Below are 22,982 nucleotides of genomic sequence, written 5' to 3'. Positions count from 1 at the left end.
TATTCAATAATATGAATAATATAATAATATGAAGCATATTATGCTTAAAATAATGCTTATATATGGAATTTAATACGACAATTGGGTTTATTCTCTTTTTCACATCTATTTTTACAAGTTTTCATAGTACAAGTCAACATTTTGCCGTGTTATTTCGTAAAATGAACCGATGATGCCTCGACCATAGTTCGCACAAGAATGATGACGTCACGTTTTCAAATTTCACTTGAGGCCATACGCGAGCACAGCCGGCTCCAATGGAACCGGTATGGGGAGTGGGGATAATACGCTTTTAATCACTTAGGGCAGGTCTACTAATATTCATATGTCTATGATTTAAATAGTTTTTTAAACTAAGATTCACTTTAATATACGTTGGCAGTTGTCATGTACTTTTTGATACTAAAAATGGAGTTATTGGTCAGTGAGGTCTTTAGCTATAACTCGTGATATTCTGTCGTAACAACAACTGTCTGAATTCAATTTCTTCAAGATCAACGGATCTGACACCCAAAAGCTTAATCAGCCGGCTTTTACCAACGGGACTTTCGGAATATTTTATTTCGATTGTTGACCGTGGTGTCACATACCGCCTAACGCCACCTAATCTATCTTCTATCTATAAACATAAAATTGTAAATGTTCATCTGTTCAAAATTTTAAATGTTCATCTGTTCAAAATTTTAAATCTCCGAAAGTTCGTCACCGATTGCTTTGAAATTTTGACCCAACGTTGCATTCGAATTCATAGCATTAAAAATATTTTCGCAAATCAAAGCGATAAATGGTGATTTTAGCGATAAATAAAAAGAATTTTTTAGTCGCTATATACAGGGTGTATCGGCACGTACCCGACAAACTTTAACCAGCTATTCCTTAGCACATTTGGAGTAAAAAATGTTATGGGCACTTTGCTGTCCGGTAGCATTTTTTTTCAATTAAAAACCAAAAAATAAAAAATTTCCACACTCCATCATAGTCATTTCATTGCTTTTCGTGTTCAACAGCTGTTATAAGCAAGTATTTCGAAAAGCGTCTTCGCTCTTTCGCACACACTAAATAATAATAGTTAAAAATGAGACGAATGGTGCCGTGCCATTTCGTTGTGATTGTAAAAGCACGCCAATATAGGTACACACGTACATTATTCAACGGAACTTGAATAAGATATTGCCAGATGGGTTTTCAAACTTTGACAAAGGATAAAACAGTGGTGATATGTGGTGAAAATATCAATAGTGAATTTTTTATTAAAAAAACACGTTACCGGACAGCAAAGTGCACATAAGATTTTTTACTCCAAATATGCTAAGGAATAGCTGGTTAAAGTTTGTTGGGTACGTGCCGATACACCCTGTATAATCTTGTATTGACAGATCGTAGAACGAACATGACACACTCTACTATAGAAACATGTGCCATGTTGAGTTTCAATCAATAATACGATAAACATGTTTCAAATGATTTTGCTAATTTAATTGTTTTTCCCCTCTTGCCGACTCTCATTCCTTGACGTTATCCTATTTAGCTATAAACGCTATGAAAACGCAAAATTAAAGCTATAAAAGCTATTTTTTCAATAATTAATGCTACATTTCTTAAAAATTAAAGCTATGAATGGGTGTCTCTACCAAATTCTCCAAAATAGGGCAATGAGAACAATACTCAGACGAAATAGATATTCAAAAGTAAATAAAATGTTAAATGAACTAAATTGGCTAACGGTGAAACAGATGTTGACCTTGAACACAATGATATTTTTACACAAAATAGTAAACAACCTGCTACCCAAATATTTTTCGAATAAAATTGTATACAACAAGGACATTCACAAACATAAAACTAGAACGTGCAATGAAATCAGGCTACCAAAGAAGGACAAGGCGAATACCCAGAATAGTATATTATATAAAGGGATGAAATACTATAACGCGCTGCCGGAAAATCTTAAGTCTGCCCCAATTGAAAAGTTCAAGATGTTGTGTAGGAGCCACATCAAGCAAGAAAAAAAATAAAACATAGTATATTTATATGTAACAATTAATTAGTCATTTGTAAACTTAAATGTACAAATTACTAAAATAAAATCAATAAATAAAATCAATAGATAAATAAAAATAAATAAATATCTATATTGTATAGATTTCACCTGTGACAGGTAAAAACATGCCTTTAAAAAAAAAAAAAAACAGCCCCTCTGTTGGACAAACATGCTTTTTTGAACAACAGGTCCATCTGATGGACTTTAAAGCACGTGCGATTGTTTCTCTATCTGCACAGATAGGCTGAGCCACAGCAACGTGTGATGGGGTACAAACTAATAACCATAGATGACTGGCTGACCTCATACACCGCATACAGTTAGACCTCATACACCGCATACAGTTAGACCGCATACAGTTAGACCTCATACACCGCATACAGTTAGACCGCATACAGTTAGACCGCATACAGTTAGACCTCATACACCGCATACAGTTAGACCGCATACAGTTAGACCAGGTTGACTACTTGACCAGTTGGGGGAAATTATTTTCTTCAGGGCCTCCTGTGTGGAGTTAATATAAAAAAAAAAAAAAAAAAAAAAAAAGACCTCATACACCGCATACAGTTAGACCGCATACAGTTAGACCTCATACACCGCATACAGTTAGACCTCATACAGCTAACTTTGCTTCATTTGAAGAATGTCTTATCAATGACTACCGCATAATTTGAAGAAATATTCTGTCAATGTCCTTATCAACATTTAGAGCAAACATGCTTCCTAAGTACATAAACTCGACTACTTGCCACAAGACTTTTATCAAATACATATTTTTTCTTTTGAATATTTTCAATGGAATTATGAAAATGTACTTCTAGAAAATTTATTTTTATCCTGTTTTGAACACTGCACGATTTACTTTTCAGCGTGGGTTCATATACTTAATATATACCAAACATAAATATGTTTATGTTTCCTCCTTCAAACATTGTACCTATAAAATTCTTTTTTATGTTCGTAATGTACATATTTGTTTTTTTTTTAATCTCTATCTAAACGAGTGAACTGCATGTTATGTTTACCCCAGTTAGTAAGTATACGGTATATTGGCCTCCTCTGATAGCATCTGAATGCATAAATATCATGTAGATCTTTTAAATTGCACCTTAGTAATGATGTAAATCGTATGCAAAACATGGGATTTAATGCACTAATTATAGCCGTGAACAATGCATCTTGTTGAATATAATGATAATAAATCTAATCTTGATGCAACGGCAACCTGATTGCACTCGAATATTAATATTGATTTGAATATACAGATCAGTGATGTGCAACCTGCGACCCGCGAGCCCAATTCGTGTGGCCTGAGAGTGTTTTCGTGCGGCCCACTTGGTTCTGTTTTGCAAAAGGAGTTAGCGTAAAACTTTTGTTTTTTTTTCAAAGTTTCGAATCAGCCGCTTACATATTCGTAAAAAGAATTATAGAAACATGTGCCATGTTGAGTTTCAATCAATAATACAATAAACATGTTTCAAGTGATTTTGCTAATTTAATTGTAGAAAAATTTTCACTTTCTCAGCGCAGCCCCTTTTTGTTGAGATCTATATTTGATGCATTCTAAAGGTTTCCATTTTATAAAATACCAATATAGTCCAGTAACCTTGTCGCTTGAAAGGGGGGATACTTTGCGTCAGATCTGGTAGTTTTGATTTTTTGCCGAGTTTATGATATTGGTCCAATGAATAATTTAAGTTTCCGACCTCGAGCGCCGAAGCAACATTGTAAAAATTTAAAAAAAACACCAAAGTTTCTACCTTTCACTTCCTGGTGATGGACATAGTGAAATCCGTTGTGGAAATCGGAAGGTGCTGCGACTTGAACATGTGTGTCAGACGCAAACTGATGTTCTACGAAGGGCCTGACCTTGAGGGGGAGAGAGTGGTGGGGAGAGATATACAAGGATCACTTGACCTACAGCTGTCTAAAATAATAAAGATGCCATATTGATTGATAGATGCAACATTGTCAAATTCCCGCAGAACAACAAAATATTGCAAAAAAATTCTGAGTTTTAAAAAATTGATAAATTTTAAAAAAAGGTGTTTTGGAAACTATTGGGTCTATAGAGACAATTTTGAACTCAAATTGTAGCATATTTAGTCTACTTTGAAAACGTACCATATGGTTATAGTCGAAAACTGGTTCTTCAGGTTTAAAATCGCCAAAAACTGAAGAAAGGTAGAAAATTTCGTGGTTTTCTTGATTTTTGAAAATGTTGCGCTCGAGGTCGGAAACTTAGATTATTCATTGGGCCAATATACAAAGGGATGAAGTACTATAATGCGCTGCCGGAAAACTTAAAGTCTGCACCAATTGGAAGGTTCAAGATGTTGTGTAGGAGCCGCATCAAGCAGGAGAAAATATAGCGTATATGTTTGTAACAATTAATTAGTAATTTGTAACCTTGATGTACAAATTACTAAATTAAAATTAATAAATAAAAAAAATTAACCCTTGAGACGTTGTTGATTTGCACGGATCGAACCTTCTACAAGCTTCCATTTTTTCAAACAAGCACTATTTCGTTCTCTTTCTGACATAAAAGAAATAATTAATTTTTAGATGAGAGGAAGAGAGATATATGCATTTTAATAATGTGCGGTCGTTCTGGGACAAATATGGTCTTAGGAGAGTATAATGCGCGCACGGCATTTGGGACTGTTTGGGTCTTAGAAGGTCCCAAGGGTTAAATATGATAAACACCTCAGCAAAAAATCGGAACTACCAGATCTGACGCATGGTCTGACATGGTTACTGGACGAATAGTTTTCTTGACTAAATTTTGTTTTAACTTAATGATGAAAATCGACAACATTTATTGGTTTTACCTTAAACATTGTATTTCGTGCTTTCTTTATGTGCGCTATGATTGATATTTTGCATGGGTTCTGTTTAATAAGGGTACGCTTCCAAATGATGATTCTGAAAACATATAAATAACAAAAGAGATTTTCGATATTTCATATTTAATGGCAATCATTCTGATTTCCAATATGCAAAGTTTTCAAAATCTGTATTATAAAATGCCAAAGGGTTCCGCAACAAGTCAGTTTCTTTTGAATCAGTCTTTGTATTATGCTTCGGATTTATAACTTGAGCTCCCATTTTCATTTTTATTATTCTTCTAAGTTTTAAAATATTAATAATCAGAATAATGCATGGAATTGGTAAAACTTATCGGCTCGTTTTTTACTTTATCAAAATTTTTAAATTTATAGTAAGTCAGCAGATTCTGATTGTTGAGTTTAATGATGGGCATGATTCCAAAATAATGATATAGTAAAAATGATGACTTTTAAATTATTAATGATTTCAACATGTTTTTTAATGGAATTATTTCATGCTGACTTGACTAATTTTAATTTGATTATGTTTTGATTACTGATTACTTGGATGACTTGATCAGGTATGTGTCCACTAGTTTAGTTGTTTTACCTAAACATTGTATCTTTAAATCCAAATCCCTGCTTCATAATTTTCTGTGAATCCAAATTCATGTCTAAAAAAAGATTTTCTTTGTTTGCGATCAATGAAATTAATATTGGTTTAATTATTGTTCAGTTGTCTCGCCTGGGCTACCACAAGCTGGTCGCTGGCGGGGCGGAGAGCGCCACTCAATCTCCAGCCATGCCGCTGACGCAGAGGAGCAACGGGGATGTGCACGCAGACAAATCGCCACAGGGGTAATGTTTCACAAATATATTATACATATTACAAGTGGGTTTTACAGTGGTTTTTGATGCAGAAATTTTTTAAATTTTTTATTTAAGATAGGTACAAATTCAATTCCTTGAATCTTAAATATTTTTTATTTGTTTCTGATGGTTAAGATGTTCTGTTGTCAGTTTATGTCTATGGATTAAATGTTTTAAAGATGTTTATCACTTTCCATCATGAACATTTTTTGACTATGTTACAACTAGTAATGGTAATTTTTTGTCTAATCATTTGAGCATATCTGACAAGTTGATCTTGCCCTGCAACCCCCTCTCAAATACGACTCAATAATCATGATTGTCCAATCAATAATCAACATTTATAAGTTAGACCATGTTAAATTTTTGTGGTCCTGCCATTGAGAGTTTCATTGTTTCACCTCTCTTTCTGATATAATATGCGTTATTGATATGAACGAAGGAGAGATAGCAACAGAGCTATCAGTGGTATTCTTATATTGTACAAATTTTTGTGAAAGATCACCATTCAGGATCAAAAGGTTTCTTGAAATCACTTTAGCCCTATTTGGTCACCAGATCTTGAATTAAGAATTGGGTACAACGGGCAAGAGTATTTATCATATTTTAGTTAGTAAGTCCTATCTAATCTTATCCTATATTATTTATCTAAAACTTTTTGTGAATTGATTCCAAAGTAACATTGAAATAGTGTATTGAACCCTTTATACTAGGTAAAAGATAAACATTGTCGTAAAGTTGTTCCATACCTCAGTTTTTTGTTGACTCTGGTGATAACTGCCAAAATGCATGTTAACAATCGATATCTATTGAGTTATAAAAATGAGAAAACTTGTCTAAAATATCTTGTCATTTTTTATATCAAACTCTGTAAAATTTTATCCCAATTTATTTGAATAAACTTTCCTGTTTTCAGTGCATTCAGTGTAAATAAAATTGTTCTATCATAAGTTTATTGCAATATTTTATTGCTGTATTGTCACGCTGAATTGCGGAAAATAAACTGAGTTAATGTAATGCAAATTATTATTATGTTATTGTTTACATAACGCAATACGAATTGCAAGATTAATGTACTCAGCTTAAATAGCTTGCATAATCATGGAAGTCACGCGCAATGTTTAGATTGCTAATTTATCACATACTAACTGACGTGCACCCGGCTTTGCTCGGAGACTTTTCTTTACTTTCTATAAATATAAAATGCATGTATTATATGCATAAACCTTCCGGAAGAAATTCTCTAAATGATAATGAAAATCCGTTGCGTAGTTTAGAAGAACTAAGCGCACAGACAGACGCGGATAGCGACTTTGTTTTGTACTATTTAGAGACTAGCTCAGACCCGTGATAAATCACTGGATATATAATTGTATGTGAAGCTGAAAGTTTACGCAAAGAATACATCAGACAAGGACAATTGAGCCCTTATGCGAACAAACAGCATGATGTGAAGAAGTGAGTTTTGAGTTTCTGGCTGTTAGTCGTTGAATGTCAAATAAATGAATATGATATGTAGTAAGGTATTTCAGTTTAGACGACAACTCGTTTTATGTATTTTGATCAATTTACTCTTTTATATTTTATTTACTTTTGAGTACAATAAACGTTAAAAAAAAATCCCCATAAATCAATATTTTTTTGTTGTAAAATTATATAAAAAATTAAAATTCCAGATATTTTACAAAATATTAATCAATAAATATTCCATGTGCCGACTACACAAACCGTCAGTTTCAATTTTTTTTTTTTTATGTGAATACCGCACAAGAGTCCCAACTGTTCCCAACCGCCTGGATCAAGATAGTATCCTGAGACTATAGTATCCCCAATTGGGGTATGTTGCAATGCTGAAGTTAGTGAGGGGGAAGAGGAAGGTGGGGAAGTATCTTGCTATTCAGATGTTGTTGCCAAACATGACTAAAGCCATATCAATTCTGAATGGTGGTCTTACACCAGGGTGATACTGAGAGTATCTTCTACTCTGGAACATGCCACAAGTATATTATAGCCACCTTACATTATTTTAAATGATTAAGTTGTGAATTGACACAAATCAATCAAATAAAATCCACTTGCGCACCCCAGGATTTGAACCCTCAACCTCCGGATTGCTAGTCGAGACCCTTTCCCCTCGACCGCTAAGGCCGTCAAGTAATTGCTTTATTATTTAATTTTTCTCTGGGACAATATGTGATATCAAAATAAAAAATCTCAAAAATAATTTAAAAACGCTCTTCTGAAAGGTTTTTGTTTCTGACTTGTGCTTAGCATGATAGATATATGAAATGTTATGACTTTTTACTTTTTGGGGGAATAACAGATGCTGGACATTGCAAGGCTGTCTGAAAAGTTGGCTAAAGGGGGAGGAAGTGCAACAGGGCTAATCCCTAACACTGAAAATTAGTAATCGAAATTATTTTAGCAGAGTATCAAATCATCCATATGACATATTTATTGCTAATGAACAAATCATAGTACAATGTTTCACATGATTTAATAATAATTACGGACTCCACAGAATTCAGATCTGAACTTAAAACCAGAGATGTGCTTTATTTCAAATAAATCCATTTCAAATGGAAATGCAAAATGGGTATTTTCCATTTTGCATTTTAAATGCTTTTCTCAATGCATTTTCCATTTTAAATGCTTTTTTGCAACATTCTTCCTACTATCTCCACTCATCTTTTTTTCATAAGCCCCAAATATCAGCCGGTCCTCAACCTCGCTATGAGAGATAATTTCCATTTGTCAAGTTGCTCCCTCGTAGGAGCCCTGGCAATTGAGTGATACCATTACAAAAAATACTGAACATGGGGCCATGACGCTGTAATATTAAATGTTAGATAGCAGTTTCTATGTTTTTACGTTGACAACATTAGTGCCGCGAAAATTTTTTGTGGTTTCATATAATCTGTAGTCGTGGTGTTTTTGGATTTACCATCATGTAATATGTTTGTTCTACATTGATGTCCATTATTAAATGACAAAATTGTTTAAAAATTCTATAATTATTTTGATTGTTTGACCTGAGAAACCATTTTGCATTTTCAATGCATTTTGAAAATAGGTATTTTGCATTTTACATTTGAAATCACAGACATAGGAATTAATAGACGAGAAGATAAAGGCGAGGGGTAAAATCAACTGTTGAAGAACGAAGGGAGTGAAGATGACTGTGATTCGTCAATAAATCAATCTGACAGTAAATAGGCATCTCGCATTATAATATCACCATTTACTTCTTAAAAGTAAAATCTGCTTTGAATGAATAGACATTTTTACATGGGAGCGCAAATTACTCGCCACGTTATGAACAAATTTGCGAAGTCCAAATTCGGCAAAGTAAGGCAGCTTCTATATTCAGAGTCGTAGTTAGTTTCAGAGTATTTAGTTAAGACACTTTTATAAATGTTCATAATTTACTTCCCAGCAACCAACCAGCTTTGTGTTTCGCGTCCAGACGTTTCTCGATGTGATAGTAACAACTGATTCATATTATACGATGTGAATATGCTTAAAATAAAATAAAATAATGCTTATATATGGAATGTAATACGACAATTGGGTTTATTCTCTTTTTTCGCATCTATTTTTACCAGTTTTCATAGTACAAGTAAACATTTTGCCGTGTTATTTCGTAAAATGAACCGATGATGCCTCGACCATAGTTCGCACAAGAATGATGACGTCACGTTTTCAAATATCACTTGAGGCCGTACGCGAGCCCAGCCGGCTCAATGGAACCGGTATGGGAAGTGGGGATAATACGCTTTTAATCACTTAGGGCAGGTCTACTAATATTCATATGTCTATGTTTGAAATGCTTTTCTAAAAACCATTTTGCATTTTGCATTTTCAAATGGAAAAATTTTGACCCATTTCCATTTTGCATTTCAAATGGTTTTGGGTACCCATTTTGCACATCTCTGCTTAAAACCCATCTTTTTAGACTATCATATATCAAATCAAATTGCAAAGCTGGGCTAGTCTGTTAGTCACTTGATCTGTAAATTATTTCATGTACTAGTGCAAAATGCATCAAGCTGCTGCTGTACAAAAAGGCAGAAACCTTTCACACTCACGCGGTATTGTAGATCAGTGGTTCCTAAAAGGTGTTCTTGAAAGGTCATATGGGTTCCGAGAGTTAGGGCATGGGCCGTGCTACAGAAACCAGGCTATCATGACTCCGCTTCCCTCTGTCTCAACTCACCGATGCGAAACTGGCTTTTCAGCTTACGTCTACACCAAAAATAAGTTCAGAACTAGACAGGATACCTCTCCAGTTCTGCGAATTCAACTATCGGACATGAAACCTAATTTTAAGACTGTTATTAATAAAACTTGTAGCTTTAAAAACTTGTAAACTTAATTTGTAGTTTTTTAAGGTAATTTTTGTAAATAATTAGATAGAGTTTAGGAAGTGATATTTGTACCGCGTCCCCCTCGAGGTGAAAATGTACGAAATTAAGCTTATCAAAAAGTGTACCTATTATTAAAATAAAATATTTATTAAGTAGCCTGTCTCCATACAATATATCCCTGGTGAGAGAGACAGGCACAGTAAACGAAATATGTGTAAATCCTACTTACATAGACATACCTAATAATGATAATTTGTCTGCAGAGAATGGTCAGGACCAGGACGGGGAAAGAACAATGGCACGGGAGCCGGGGACCACAATCCGGAGGTGGATTGCTCGCACCTGGTGCTCTGGCGACACCCCCTCACCACGCTGGAATACTTCGGCAAGGAGGTGTGGACCCTGCTGCTGCAGGCCGCCGAGGGGTAATTTACGCACATATCTTACATTGAATCGGAGACATCTGTAAAGAATGCTTGTAGATTCATCTCTTCTTGAGTCGTTGACTTCTTTGGTACTTTTAAAAATAATCATGTATTTGTTTTGTGCTTTTTGTAATTTGGTGTTTTATGTTTGTTTCAGGCTCCCAGCGTACAAGGGATTAGTTATATTTAGCTTAATACTGTCCACACTAGTAGTGATATTGTTCCAGATAAATGGCCCGCATCAACCTATATTAGAGGTAAGACAAATACTTTCTTGTTATTTAATTAGTAAAGTGTGTGAGGTGTGAATTGTTGCCTCGCTACTGAGGATCGTGATCCCCTCTTCAATAGCCCTGGTGAACCACTCCACTCCTCCAGCCCTCACGGTTCTGCTCTGCGTAGAGAACCGCGGACACCGATGTTCCGGTGTCACATTTCGAGGGTGCCATTTCGTTTCTTTTCACTGGGTTCTTGTCTAGGTCTCCGTGGTCGATGGGTAAGGCTCTCAAGCTAATTCATTATTCCAACCAGTACAAATATGCATTAAAAAACATGACCGAAGTTGATAGGGTCGAATTAGCTGGTAGAACACAGCCCCGGCAAGGGCGACTGAATCTTTTTCAGTTTTCTTTACAGCTTCGCTAATCCCGCAATTGTAATATCTAGAGATTTTTCACAGGTCTGCGCTAGTCCCTAACAAAATTGAATATATTCTAGCTGTACGATCTGGGTTCTATCACAAGGTACATGTCTTCATACCTACCTGCTGCAGTTAATTAATGTATAATGATTGTATGGATGACTAATGTCTGTATGTGTATTTCAGGTGGGTCTATCGTCCGCCCTGTGGTGGGGCTGGTGGGTGGCCCTGGGAATCCTGTCCTCGGTGGGGCTGGGCACCGGCCTGCACACCTTCTTGCTGTACCTCGGGCCGCACATCGCGCAGGTCACGCTGGCGGCCTACGAGTGCGGCGGCCTTAATTTCCCTAGTCCTCCATATCCCGACGAGTGAGTACCAACCATACAATTCTGAACCCCTTTATTACATTCCCTGTGAACAAAACCTGGCGCCAGTTTGCAACGGTTGTACAAGGCTAATTTGTTCGCTTTTAGGAACAGCTCATATAGTTTCATAGAAATTGTTGTGTCCCTTACTGACAATTTTTGTTTTTATAAAGTATATTTTATTTAGTTATAAAATTTAACATTTTATATCTAGTGTACATCTATTCTAAAACTACCATAAAAATATTATAATACGTACTAATATTTGGACTTCATAACATTGAGAACACCACGCTTTATATTCAAATCTAGAAGTTAACCACAGAAGAATTAAAATGCGCAACTCTATAAAACCAAAAGTTCCGACAATATTTAAAAAAAAAACAAAGAATATGTGAATTTTTATAAATTATTGTTATATGAAATGAGCAAGATTCAGATACATTTTATTGCAAAGCGAAATACTCTAACCTTCTGATAGAATATGCCAGAGGCCTGGGGGTTTAAAGGAAAGCGCATCCTTCCTGAGCTCCTTCATGTTTTATATACAAATGAAATGATTCAGTATATTGCTCAGAATTGATTCAAATAATTCTAAATTCATTTGACTCCTCACTTTTTTTGACCATGTCTGAAAATTTCATATCATTGAAATTTTTATATAAATATTATTTCCTCGTTGTAAGTCAGCGGAAGAACCAAAAAGAAGGATAAAAACTATGCATGGATATATGTATGCGCTCTTGTTTGCTTATGTACTGGGGACAGTTCATTCGCAGTACAAGCAGTCGTTGGTCAGTTTTAAAATTTGACTTGTGCTGTTCAACTGAATGCGTAAAAAAACGTACTTTGAAATATTTGACTCATTCTGAACTTAGATGGACGATTTGCTTCTTTAATAATTTGTGAATTTATTTGCTAATATGAGTTTTAATGTTTACTTTGTTTTCAGAATTGTTTGTCCGGAAAACATTGATCCTAGTTGGGAGACCTCAATATGGAATATTATGTCCAAAGTAAGTTCATCTCGCTAATATTCAATCATAATTTGCATGTATTCAACAATACATTACACATCTGCCCTGATGATGGACACTGCAACGCTGTCCCAAACGATGGCTAAAGAAGGAGGCAGCGCAACACGACATAATACCCTAAAAATGAATCACAATAATAATTGAATTGTTTAAAACAAAATGTTCCAAATGACTCGGTATTGATACACTTGATCGTACCAAGATTGGCATCCTCGACCTCTTCTACCATTCACCTTGGTGTCATATATTCTCCTTACACTCCTTTCTTTGTTCCTTTGCTCTGTGTCCAAACAATCTAATTCTCTTTTTTGTTATTTGTTTTTGGGGTATTATGCCGTGTTGCGCTAACACGGCATATAGAGAACAAATAACAAAAATACTTTTGGCCGTGAAAATCTTAAATCATATAATCTAATTGTCTCTTTAAAAAATTTGTCAAGTCTATAATGTTTATTGATTTATGTATAAAATTTTAAATTATGCTTTTGATAGTCCAGAATTGCCTGCATTGATAAGCTTTCGGATTCCACAATGTTATACCAGAAGTCAGGATTTATTTTGGTGCGGAATTTCTGGAAAATATGCAGTGGCAGCTCGTCTACGGGCGTCTTTTGGTCAATGACCTCCCAAAATATGCTGCAATGGTATTAAGTGTATTTGCGGGTGCAATAAAATGAATTTATAGGTACTTTTGCTTTCATTGTTTACTTTTTAAGTCTACTTATAAACAATGGACTGCGTTTAGAGTTGATTATAAAATTTTTAATGATCTTTAAAAAAAAGAAAGTGTAAATAAATAATTTAAAATTTAAAACAATATTGTATCAACTGCTTCAGAATAGGTGGGTACTGGCAAATTTATTACATACATTGGCAATATGTATTAACATTCATTTTTTTCGATTGACATTCCACTTCTCACCCCTGGAACTGTGTAATAGTAAGTGTGTAGTAGTCACTGGACATCTTCATTTTATCATTAAAAAAAAAACAAAAGATGGTTTCTGGGACAGTTCAGTTATGTATAAAAAGAAATAAAAAGTGCGTTAATAATTAAATATTAGCTGACGAATGTAATTATTTTCAGGTACGCGTAGAAGCCATGCTATGGGGGTTAGGCACCGCCCTGGGCGAGCTGCCCCCCTACTTCATGGCCCGCACGGCGCGCCTGGCCCACAAACCCGTGGCCCTGCCGGCCGCCAACGCCTGCGGAGCCCAGGCCACGCTGCTGGACCGCGGCAAGGCCCTTGTCCAGCAGCTGGTGGAGAAGGTGGGCTTCTTCGGCATCCTGGCCTGCGCCTCCATCCCCAACCCGCTGTTTGACCTGGCCGGCCTTACCTGCGGACACTTCCTGGTGCCCTTCTGGACCTTCTTCGGGGCCACCTTGATCGGCAAGGCTATCATCAAGATGCACATACAGAAGATGTTTGTCATTGTGGCTTTCAATGAGAAACTTATCAGGTAAAAAAAAATCACTCCATAAAAAAATGCAAAACTCGCAAAAATAAATTGCATCGATCATTCCATTAAAGAGTCACGCTCGTGCGCTAAATGCGTTCCAATTTCTGCTAGCCTGTTTTTAGCTAACACGAGTAAAGCTTGTCTAAAGTTACCGATGTATTTTATGCTGTTTGAATTTGCCTCAGAGATCGGTCGTGTTTTCGAGCTGCTTATTTTGTTTTTACCATATTGTTTTCACATTTTCGTGCATGTATGAATGCATCGTTTTATTTAACCTGATTTTTTTTTAAACACTTTTTATAATAAAGCCCCTAGCATTAAGTGGTTAATCTAATGCTTTCAATTAAATTTATTATTGAGATCTTTCAGGAACATAAAAAGTTACATTCCATAGCTTTTCTAAGAAACCCAGTATGGTATTTTTGTATATCAACAAATGCATAGAAAAGTTTCTGGTTTTTTGCTAGAAATTTCTCTGCTTCAGTGAGAAAATCTGGTCAATACTTCTCCTTCCACTTGTGAAACCACCTAGAAACATTCCTTATTTGACCCTGTGTTTTTATTTTGGGACGGTATTCAACACTGCGGTGCCCCATCACGAACAGGACCATTTAGCATTACAACCAATATTCTTTCATAATATGGCTTGCCAACTTAACTTAGAAGGCTAATAGCCTTATGGTTTCCATGTTTCATGCGCAATCCTTTACCTCTGTAGAGAGGCATGATCCACAGGCGTGATAGTTTTCTTCTTTAAGGCGAAGCTTAATTCTAAATCACTATTTTGATTAATCTTTATAACGAATTGGTGTACATTATGAATACCAAAAAATATGCTTTAGATAAATTGAAGGGTTTCCTATCGTTTTGCTTGAGTAGAATACAAATAAAAAAATAAATTACTCAATAAAAAATTAAATGTAAACTAACTAAAAAAAATAATTTTTTCCTTAGAAATGTATGAACGCGTAAAGGAAACAACTTTAAAAAAATACAGTATAATAGCTAAGATTATCTGTGACAGTTTCACTTGATTAAATTTTTTGCTTTCTTATAAAATTATTTAAAAATAAATAAAAACCAGTTTTGTGCTTGAAATCGAACGTTTTCTAGACACCGTTTGTCAAGCGATTCTAATTCCTATTACCTACGATATAATAGCCAATAGCGTATACCAATAATATACACATTTTTGGCTTGTAGCTTCCTCTTAAATATAACAATAGAATGCTGTCTGTCTGGACTGTAATAATAGATTTTATATATAGGAAGTAGTAGTAATTTTGTTTTGTAGGTTATTGCCTCAAGTTTTCTGGGAAATCTGCCAAATATGTCAAGACAACTTGTTGGAATACAATAAAAACAGATATTTGTAAAGAGTAACCTGAATTACTTTAACATGTATCGAATCTTTTGAAAAATGATTTAACGATGTACAGTTTGACAATAAAATGCACAAATTTGAAAAATTCAACAATTTTTTTTTTAATTACTATTACACTGAGTAATGTCAATTTCTGAAAAATTCAGATGCGAGGTTATGCTAGACTCCCGAATTTGTAAAATTGATATTTGACCAATGACGTTACATACAATCATAAATAAATAAACCACTCACTAGATTGATAACTTCGGGCTTTTTATATGAAACAAATTGATCCTAAAAAACCATAGATATGTTAATATATAGACCAGGGGTCTCCAAACTACGGCCCGCGGGCCGTATCCGGCCCGCCAGAGTCTTCCATACGGCCCGCGACATCTTATGACCAGTGTCATCAAGGATCCGCGACAGCTAATGGCTAAGACCTTGCTCAGAAGGGGCGAAAACTCCGCGAATTTTTTCGTGCGAATAAATAAATATGCTCGTTGGCGAGGTACTTGGCACCGATACATTGCGTCCACAAGTATCGCGCGAATATATCAAGAGGATTTTTTTGAAAAATCTTTATTTGATTGGCAATGATATCAAGGTCTGAGAAACGAGTATCAAAAATTATCTTCAAAGCTACGTTATCTAAAGCTATATTTTCATCCCTGAAAATTCTATTGTCTAACCCCCCCCCTCCCTAGGACAGAAAATATGGGTGTCTAGAAATTAAAACGGTTTTGGCCCTCCGAACTCACTGGAGTAGTCAATGTGGCCCTCCGGCTGAAAAGTTTGGAGACCCCTGATATAGACAGTAATTCTCATCCGGAGCCTATTATTATACTATACACCAATGAAAAACTCTGAAAGTCAATGGAATAAATTCAAATTTTCGATTGAAGTGTTACCACCCTGCATACAATACATCTTGACTTGCTATTGTCTCACAAAGTCAAGATAAAATGTGGCAAGTAAGAAACACTCTTATGTTTCAAGTAAATTCTTAATTCAAACGTTCATGTATAGCAAAGATAGACATTAAAAAAATATGTACGAATAAACAATAGCGGGCGCAATTGTCGTATACTACATTCTACATCACGGATGTGACAGAGATAACAATATATACTTACTTGCTTACACTATAAGATGAAGACGGACTTTTTTTGAGGTGATTTTTCACAAAGATGGCGCTATACAAGTTATCTGATTATTATTATGATGTGTTGCTATGTTCTTCGGTAAACAATCAAAATAATTCTATTTTTGTAATAATAAAATGATTAGTTTGTATTTACAAATGAAATGTTATTTATTGGCCTTTACTAGTGATAAAAACATTTTCTTATCACACATGAGGGCATTTTGGCACTTTATAATGCAATTTACTTACAACACTACGTAACGCTTGGCAGTTTGGTACTAAAACAATTGACTTGCTTTTGGCTTGTGACTTTGAGATTTCTACAGTGCGTCTATATATATTGTAATGTGATTGGATTTGAGATGAAAAAAGGCATTTCCATAAAAAAATAATACATTTTTATTTTTGATTGGTGTCTCTTTCACATAGTTTATATTATGTTGTTTAATGTCTAATGAGATGGTTGTTTTATAAATACATTTAAAAAAAACCATATATGATTGTGTTAGAAATGTGGAGATCCGCAAAGAATGCAAGGCTGATGTAAGTATAGTGAGTAAGATTAAGAAAAGAACGCTTAGATGGTTTGGGCATGAGCGAATGAACGAAGAAAAGAGAATATATGACGCAAATGCGAATGACAGAAGAAGTCAGTCAGAAAAAATAACAAGCTCTAATGTGTATAAATAATACTTGCTGAAAATGAGTACCTGGTCCATAGTGCTTTATTAAAATTACATTATTTTACCTTTGAACCATCTTGGCGTTGCCATTTAAATAATTGCAGCGCATTTTTTCTATACATATGTCAGACTGTAAAATGTGTGTTATTAACTGTCTATTTATATTTCAGCGAGGCGCTGGGATGGCTGCACAACGTCCCCGGTGGCTTTGGAGCTAAACTGGAGGAACCCCTCCTCGGCATGCTGCAGAACCAGCGCACGCGTCTCCACTCGGGCACTGGACATCACGCCCCCGCTTCCAAACTCTCCGCCATCTTCGAGAAGCTGGTCCTCCTCATGGTTGCCCTGTTCCTCGTCTCCATCGTCAACTCGCTCGCCCAGAGCTATGCCCGTCGCCTGCACAGTAAATCACACAAGAAGAACAGAAAACAGAAAGATTAACGCCACGCTCCCTAGCTCCTTAGCTCGTAGTAGTTTAATTTGGTTTTCAGTAATGCACGACTGCGCCAGTGTTTGAAAAGACCGGATGACAAATTTAGAAGTATTTATAGAACTATCAATCATTATCCAGAACATTGTGAACGTTGTGTTGTTTGTTGTTGTTGACGATATAATGATAATAGGAATGGTTGCGTTGCATTTTAGCGTGGGTTTGTGATTACTCCCACTGAAGAGATATACCCATAGAAGTGTGTCGTGTCTGTGCATCCAAATTACTTAGTTTACAACTTCCGATGATACCTGTCCACTGGATGGGACACCGGTGTCCTCCATACAAAAATTGATGAAAATGTTTTTTAAGCCATTTTAATCCTTATGTACAAATAAACTGTATGAAGAATATGTTCAGAATCGCTTGCACTAAATATTGTTTTAGAAAATACTTTTTATTTGATTGATGTATAAAGCTTCTCTGATGGCTTTGGAATAAGTTTTTTACGATTTATCAGCGTGTAATTTTTTCTCAAGATCACGGTCAACAGGTTGATAAAACATTTTTAAATATCGAATTTCTTTCTTGAACATTTTAATTGCGGCTGACATGGCGAGGCAGCATTACAACAAGCAAATAAATTATATTGCAGTCAAAAGGGCAAAATAAAGTGTATGAAATCATTTGTGCCTGTATTAATGTGTTTGCGTCTTTCTAAATGTTTAATTATTGCCTGATAATCGTTCGCACAGCATACACATTGTCTGTCTGTACAAGTTAACCCATAGGAGTCGGCAAGAATATTCAATAAATAAAAATACATTTTTTTAAGGGCAACATGAAGACAATACCATACTTGATAAAGTGAATTTTGATTTTTGTGTTTAACGAACCCAGTAGAAGTAATATGCAAAGGCAAAATGAATGCACATGGTCGACACTGTAATTGCAGTGCTTCGTGACGTGCGTGCGCACAATTCTTCAACACTGCAATTGCAGGGCTCCGGCTGCTAAGGGTTAAGTCCGTCGGTAAAGTTCGGTGCACTTTTAAGGATTATCTGTTTGGTGTGATTACTATATTGTGTAATAGCTTAGCATTGTGTGAGAGCAGACTTGCTTCGGTGCATTTTTCCGCGTATAGTTTGTATTACGTTCAGTGATTTGGTCTTCGTCGCTAACTATATCTAAAACTAGACTAGAATCGCAATCACTGTGTGGATTTAAAAAATTTCCCTTTTTCGGAGGTTTTCAAAATTTTCTTGGTTGATGCTGAATTTATTGATTGTGGTCTTTGTGGCATTGTTAACTAAACAAGTCCATTTTTAATTAGGAGTTAACTGACACTGATATTATAAACCCCTTGTACATTTACTTTATTTACAAACCCTATTCCATTAATTTATAAATCCGCTTTAAGCAAATTGTGATGTTTGTTTGCTCTACGTAAAGAACTCTATTCGTGAAAAAAAAACTGCAACAGAACATGTTGATGGTTTGTTCCTGTAATATAACCAATTTTTTCAATAGAGTACTTTACCTAGAAAACGCGTGAAAATATGTAGACAAATAAAGTCTCAAAGTTATGGAGTATTTGATTTGAATGAACACTGTAAAGCAATATTTAGGTAAAATGTATGTCCAGGTCATCTATAAAACTAATTATTATTTATGAAAATTTCTGTCATTTTGAATTTGGGATTTAAAGCCCTTTCGGTATACGTACAGTTTGACAATAATAAATGTAGAACCCTATTACATATAACTAGTTCAAAATTTAAATAATTACCTAATTGAAAATTTTGTAGAATCATCTCATTTTCAAGTACTAAATTGTGAATACATTCTATACTTTAATGTGAACAATGTGTTCCTGGACCCACAGTGCTATTTTCAAGTGAGATTCTTTCATTTTTTAACCCTCTTGGTGTTGCCATAAGAAATTTCGATGATTACCGTGCCTCAATTTTTTCTACATTTATTTGTCAGACTGTATGGAATATGACGTGCTGTCCTTAAAAGAATCATGATATTTAATACTTATATATAAATAATAGATGATTTTAAAATTCCTTGGAGATTTTCTATAGCTTTTTATACAAAAAATATGAAAAAAATATATAACTTTATATTTGATTATTATTTGTGGGACTATCACCGGTATATTTACTTCCAAAGCGAAACACTTTGTAAAAGGATCATTGCGAATAGCCGGTGAGTGTCCTGGACTAGGCTACTGTTAAATGTATGTAAATTGGATTTATGTGATTACTTTATTTTACGTGTAATAATTAAATTTAAGATGTGTGTACGAAGAAATGTTTTGTAAGCTAACATTATAGATACGAAACAATTTGTACGTAGGAGCTAAATGTTTAGAGATTGAAGCGTTCCTCGGTGCGATCAATTCTAAAGATGAATCAATTTTTTTATTTATAAAAGAATAACATGACGTTTTAGTGTTGCTATGTAAATGCTACCATGCTAGATGCACATTTTCCAATAAATAATATATGTATTACTTATTTTTGTTAAAGAAAGATTGCTTATAATGTTAGGTAAATTTGTCAACATCTCACTACAGTGAAGCTCTCTTGTAACGTTTTTTCTAAGACATGGAAAAAATAAATCTTAAGTGTCTTCAACGCTTTATTAATGATATAAATTTTTGCAAAATAATTGGCCCGAGAAGCGGTGGTTAAGATTGAAAACTCGTTAAGGCGAAGCACTGCGAAGTAATTAATGCAAAATCATGTATTATTGGTTTAAAAATTTGATCGCATAAAAAAAATTTTAGATGCCTAAATTAAATACTGCTAGTAGAACTTGGCCTTTGAAATAATCGAGCACTTTTTTAATAAGTCTTTTTGAAGGCCCAGAAAAATTTGATAATCAGGCCTATAAAAACTGCTTTAAAGTTCAATGTCTACTACTTATGAACCCATTTTCGGTTATGCTTTTATTGTATAATGTGGCAAATTAAGTTCCTTAGAAAACATTTAATTATTTGTGCTTGAACTTCATTTCAACTTTATATGCTAATGTAAACCTAATGCCATTTACATAAGGAGTGTTATTGTCAGCGTCTCGATTGCAAAGACAATGTGGTGCATCGCCTTAAGAACCGTATACGTAAGTGGGTTTCACTGTATGTTTTTAGTTGTTGTTTTCTTCAACCACATAGCAATAGTTTATTCCAAAAAGTATAGCTTAAAATGATTCACGAATGGTTTTTAAAAGCCTTTTGAAATAATAAGGACATCTTTGACCAAATTAGTTGATAAAAATTATGCATTATTAGCATTTTTCCTAAGAAAGCCAAAACGAAAAAAATCTTATTAAGTCAAAATGAATTATGTATTTGAGTACCTGCCGTGTAATGTTTACTTGGTTAAAGCACAATTTAATTGTAGTATCCAAGAGATGCATACACATTCAAGTCATTATTATTTGTTGTTTCTCCAAAATCTCTTGTTGTATTTATTAAGATTTGTTTTCTAGGGTTTTAACCAATATAATTTTTTAGCAATAAAGGGAACAGACACAACATTAATTTGTTTTATTTTTGATTTCACTGAAAACAAATCTTAATAAAAATAATAAACTCTATACTTATCTCTTTTTTGTTGTGAAGCACAACATAAGTCAACGTATTAATGATTTAATATAACTAGAAAATGTAGCTAATGCATACATTTCAAACACATTATGTAGCTTTTGTTGTGAAGCACACTGTAAGTCAACGTATTAATGCTTTAACATCACTAGAAAATGTAGCTACGCATACATTTCAAACACATTACGTAGCTTTTGTTGTGAAGCACAACATAAGTCAAAGTATTAATGCTTTAACATAACTAGAAAATGAAGCTACGCATACATTTCAAACACATTATGTAGCTCTTGTTGTGAAGCACAACATAAGTCAACTTATTATGTAATACTTTAACATAACTAGAAAATGTAGCTTTTATTGAAAGAATGAATAAGAAAATATTATATAACATTTGAAAACACATAAATATTAACCTCTAGGGGAATGAGTTTTTGCAAACTTTTATACCGAAGTAAGTCAGTATCTTCCTTGTGATTCAAGGAAGATATTATATTTTTTCTTACACGGCAGTGTATATGAGGATTGAGTTTTTTTTCTTTTTTCATTGCAATGCAAACTGAAAGCGCGGTATTCTCTCTTTCAAACACTTTAAAATCATATTTCTCACAGTAAAAAAAAATAAGATAGCATAACTTTTATGAGATCGTGTCAGGCTGGGAGATATATCTCCCAAAAAGACTACGGTTGACTGTCTGTGAAGAATATCTCGCAAAATTTTCCTAGGGGTTAATATATAAATTCACCTTCCCTCTCTCCATAATATATAAATTCACCTTCCCTCTCTCCATAATATATAAATTAACCTTCCCTCTCTCCATAATATATAAATTCACCTTCCCTCTCTCCATAATATATAAATTCACCTTCCCTCTCTCCATAATTTAAAAAAAAAATGCTGTGGATACCCGGTGCGTCCATACTCCTTTGGCGTTTTTTTCGTTTGGACGAACAATTTCGTCCGCATTTGCAGATAGGTTAATAAATATAAATAATTAATTTTGAGTACCATAATTTAAAGCCTTATTTGATAAATTAGCTTGACAATATCATTTAGCGGTCATAATATGTAACTAAGAAAAATTACTGAATATATATACATATGTGATTACATTTTTTTTATTGTTGAGAAACATCTTTTTTTTATGTGTGCTATAGAAAAGTAATTATAATTAAATGTAATTAGAGAGAGTTGCAATAGTAATTATAATTGTTCACTTGTGAGGTGAGAAGCGTTTTTGTCTTTGAACAGCACCATATTCATAGTTTTTGTACTTGTGTTAAAGGAACATACTTTCTTAACAACAATTGAAGGGCTCAAATAATAATATAAGGTTTTGAAGCAGCCCAATGTAATATTTGATTATTTTCATCTAAATGTATTGGTGGTTTGTTAATATTATTTCTTACAAAAAGAAGTTATGAATATATTTATTTATCAATTTAATTTGATTGTTTTATTTTACCTGTTAAAAATAATGAGAATCATTATATGCATTTTTCTTTTAAGGAAAAAAATAATTTTTTGATTGAAATTTAAAATTAAATTTCAAAGTTGCAGTAAGATATTTTGTGAAGAGGATTAAACTTTGGCCTCGCGCACGATACAAGCGGCGAGACGAAGTGGCAGAGCGGCAGAGTGATGAGCTGCGCCGGTAACGTTCAAAGCGGCTGGGAGTTATTTTCCATCAGGTGCCATTAAG

At 34.3% G+C, this 22,982-nt stretch overlaps 1 protein-coding gene across 6 annotated transcripts in view; it reads left to right on the top strand.

Annotated features, from left to right (window-relative positions):
* Tango5 (Transport and Golgi organization 5) overlaps positions 1 to 22,726 on the top strand; it is a 46,206-nt gene extending 23,480 nt beyond the window's left edge. For all 6 annotated transcript variants that reach the window (XM_089645189.1, XM_089645185.1, XM_089645190.1 and 3 more), the window contains 7 exons: positions 5,612 to 5,733; positions 10,376 to 10,537; positions 10,695 to 10,794; positions 11,364 to 11,545; positions 12,495 to 12,558; positions 13,667 to 14,040; positions 17,407 to 22,726. In XM_089645189.1, the coding sequence (XP_089501315.1) occupies positions 5,678 to 5,733; positions 10,376 to 10,537; positions 10,695 to 10,794; positions 11,364 to 11,545; positions 12,495 to 12,558; positions 13,667 to 14,040; positions 17,407 to 17,677 (1,209 nt within the window). In that variant the 5' untranslated portion in view covers positions 5,612 to 5,677 and the 3' untranslated portion in view covers positions 17,678 to 22,726. The remainder of the gene's footprint in view (positions 1 to 5,611; positions 5,734 to 10,375; positions 10,538 to 10,694; positions 10,795 to 11,363; positions 11,546 to 12,494; positions 12,559 to 13,666; positions 14,041 to 17,406) is intronic.
* Positions 22,727 to 22,982: the final 256 nt, after the last annotated feature.

This window comes from Hesperophylax consimilis, chromosome 22 (assembly GCF_061612785.1).
Source record: "Hesperophylax consimilis isolate HC1 chromosome 22, BYU_Hcon_1.0, whole genome shotgun sequence".
NCBI classification, from domain to species: Eukaryota; Metazoa; Arthropoda; class Insecta; order Trichoptera; family Limnephilidae; genus Hesperophylax; species Hesperophylax consimilis.
Note: the sequence above shows the minus strand (reverse complement) of the source record. Positions and strands in the feature narration are given on the sequence as shown.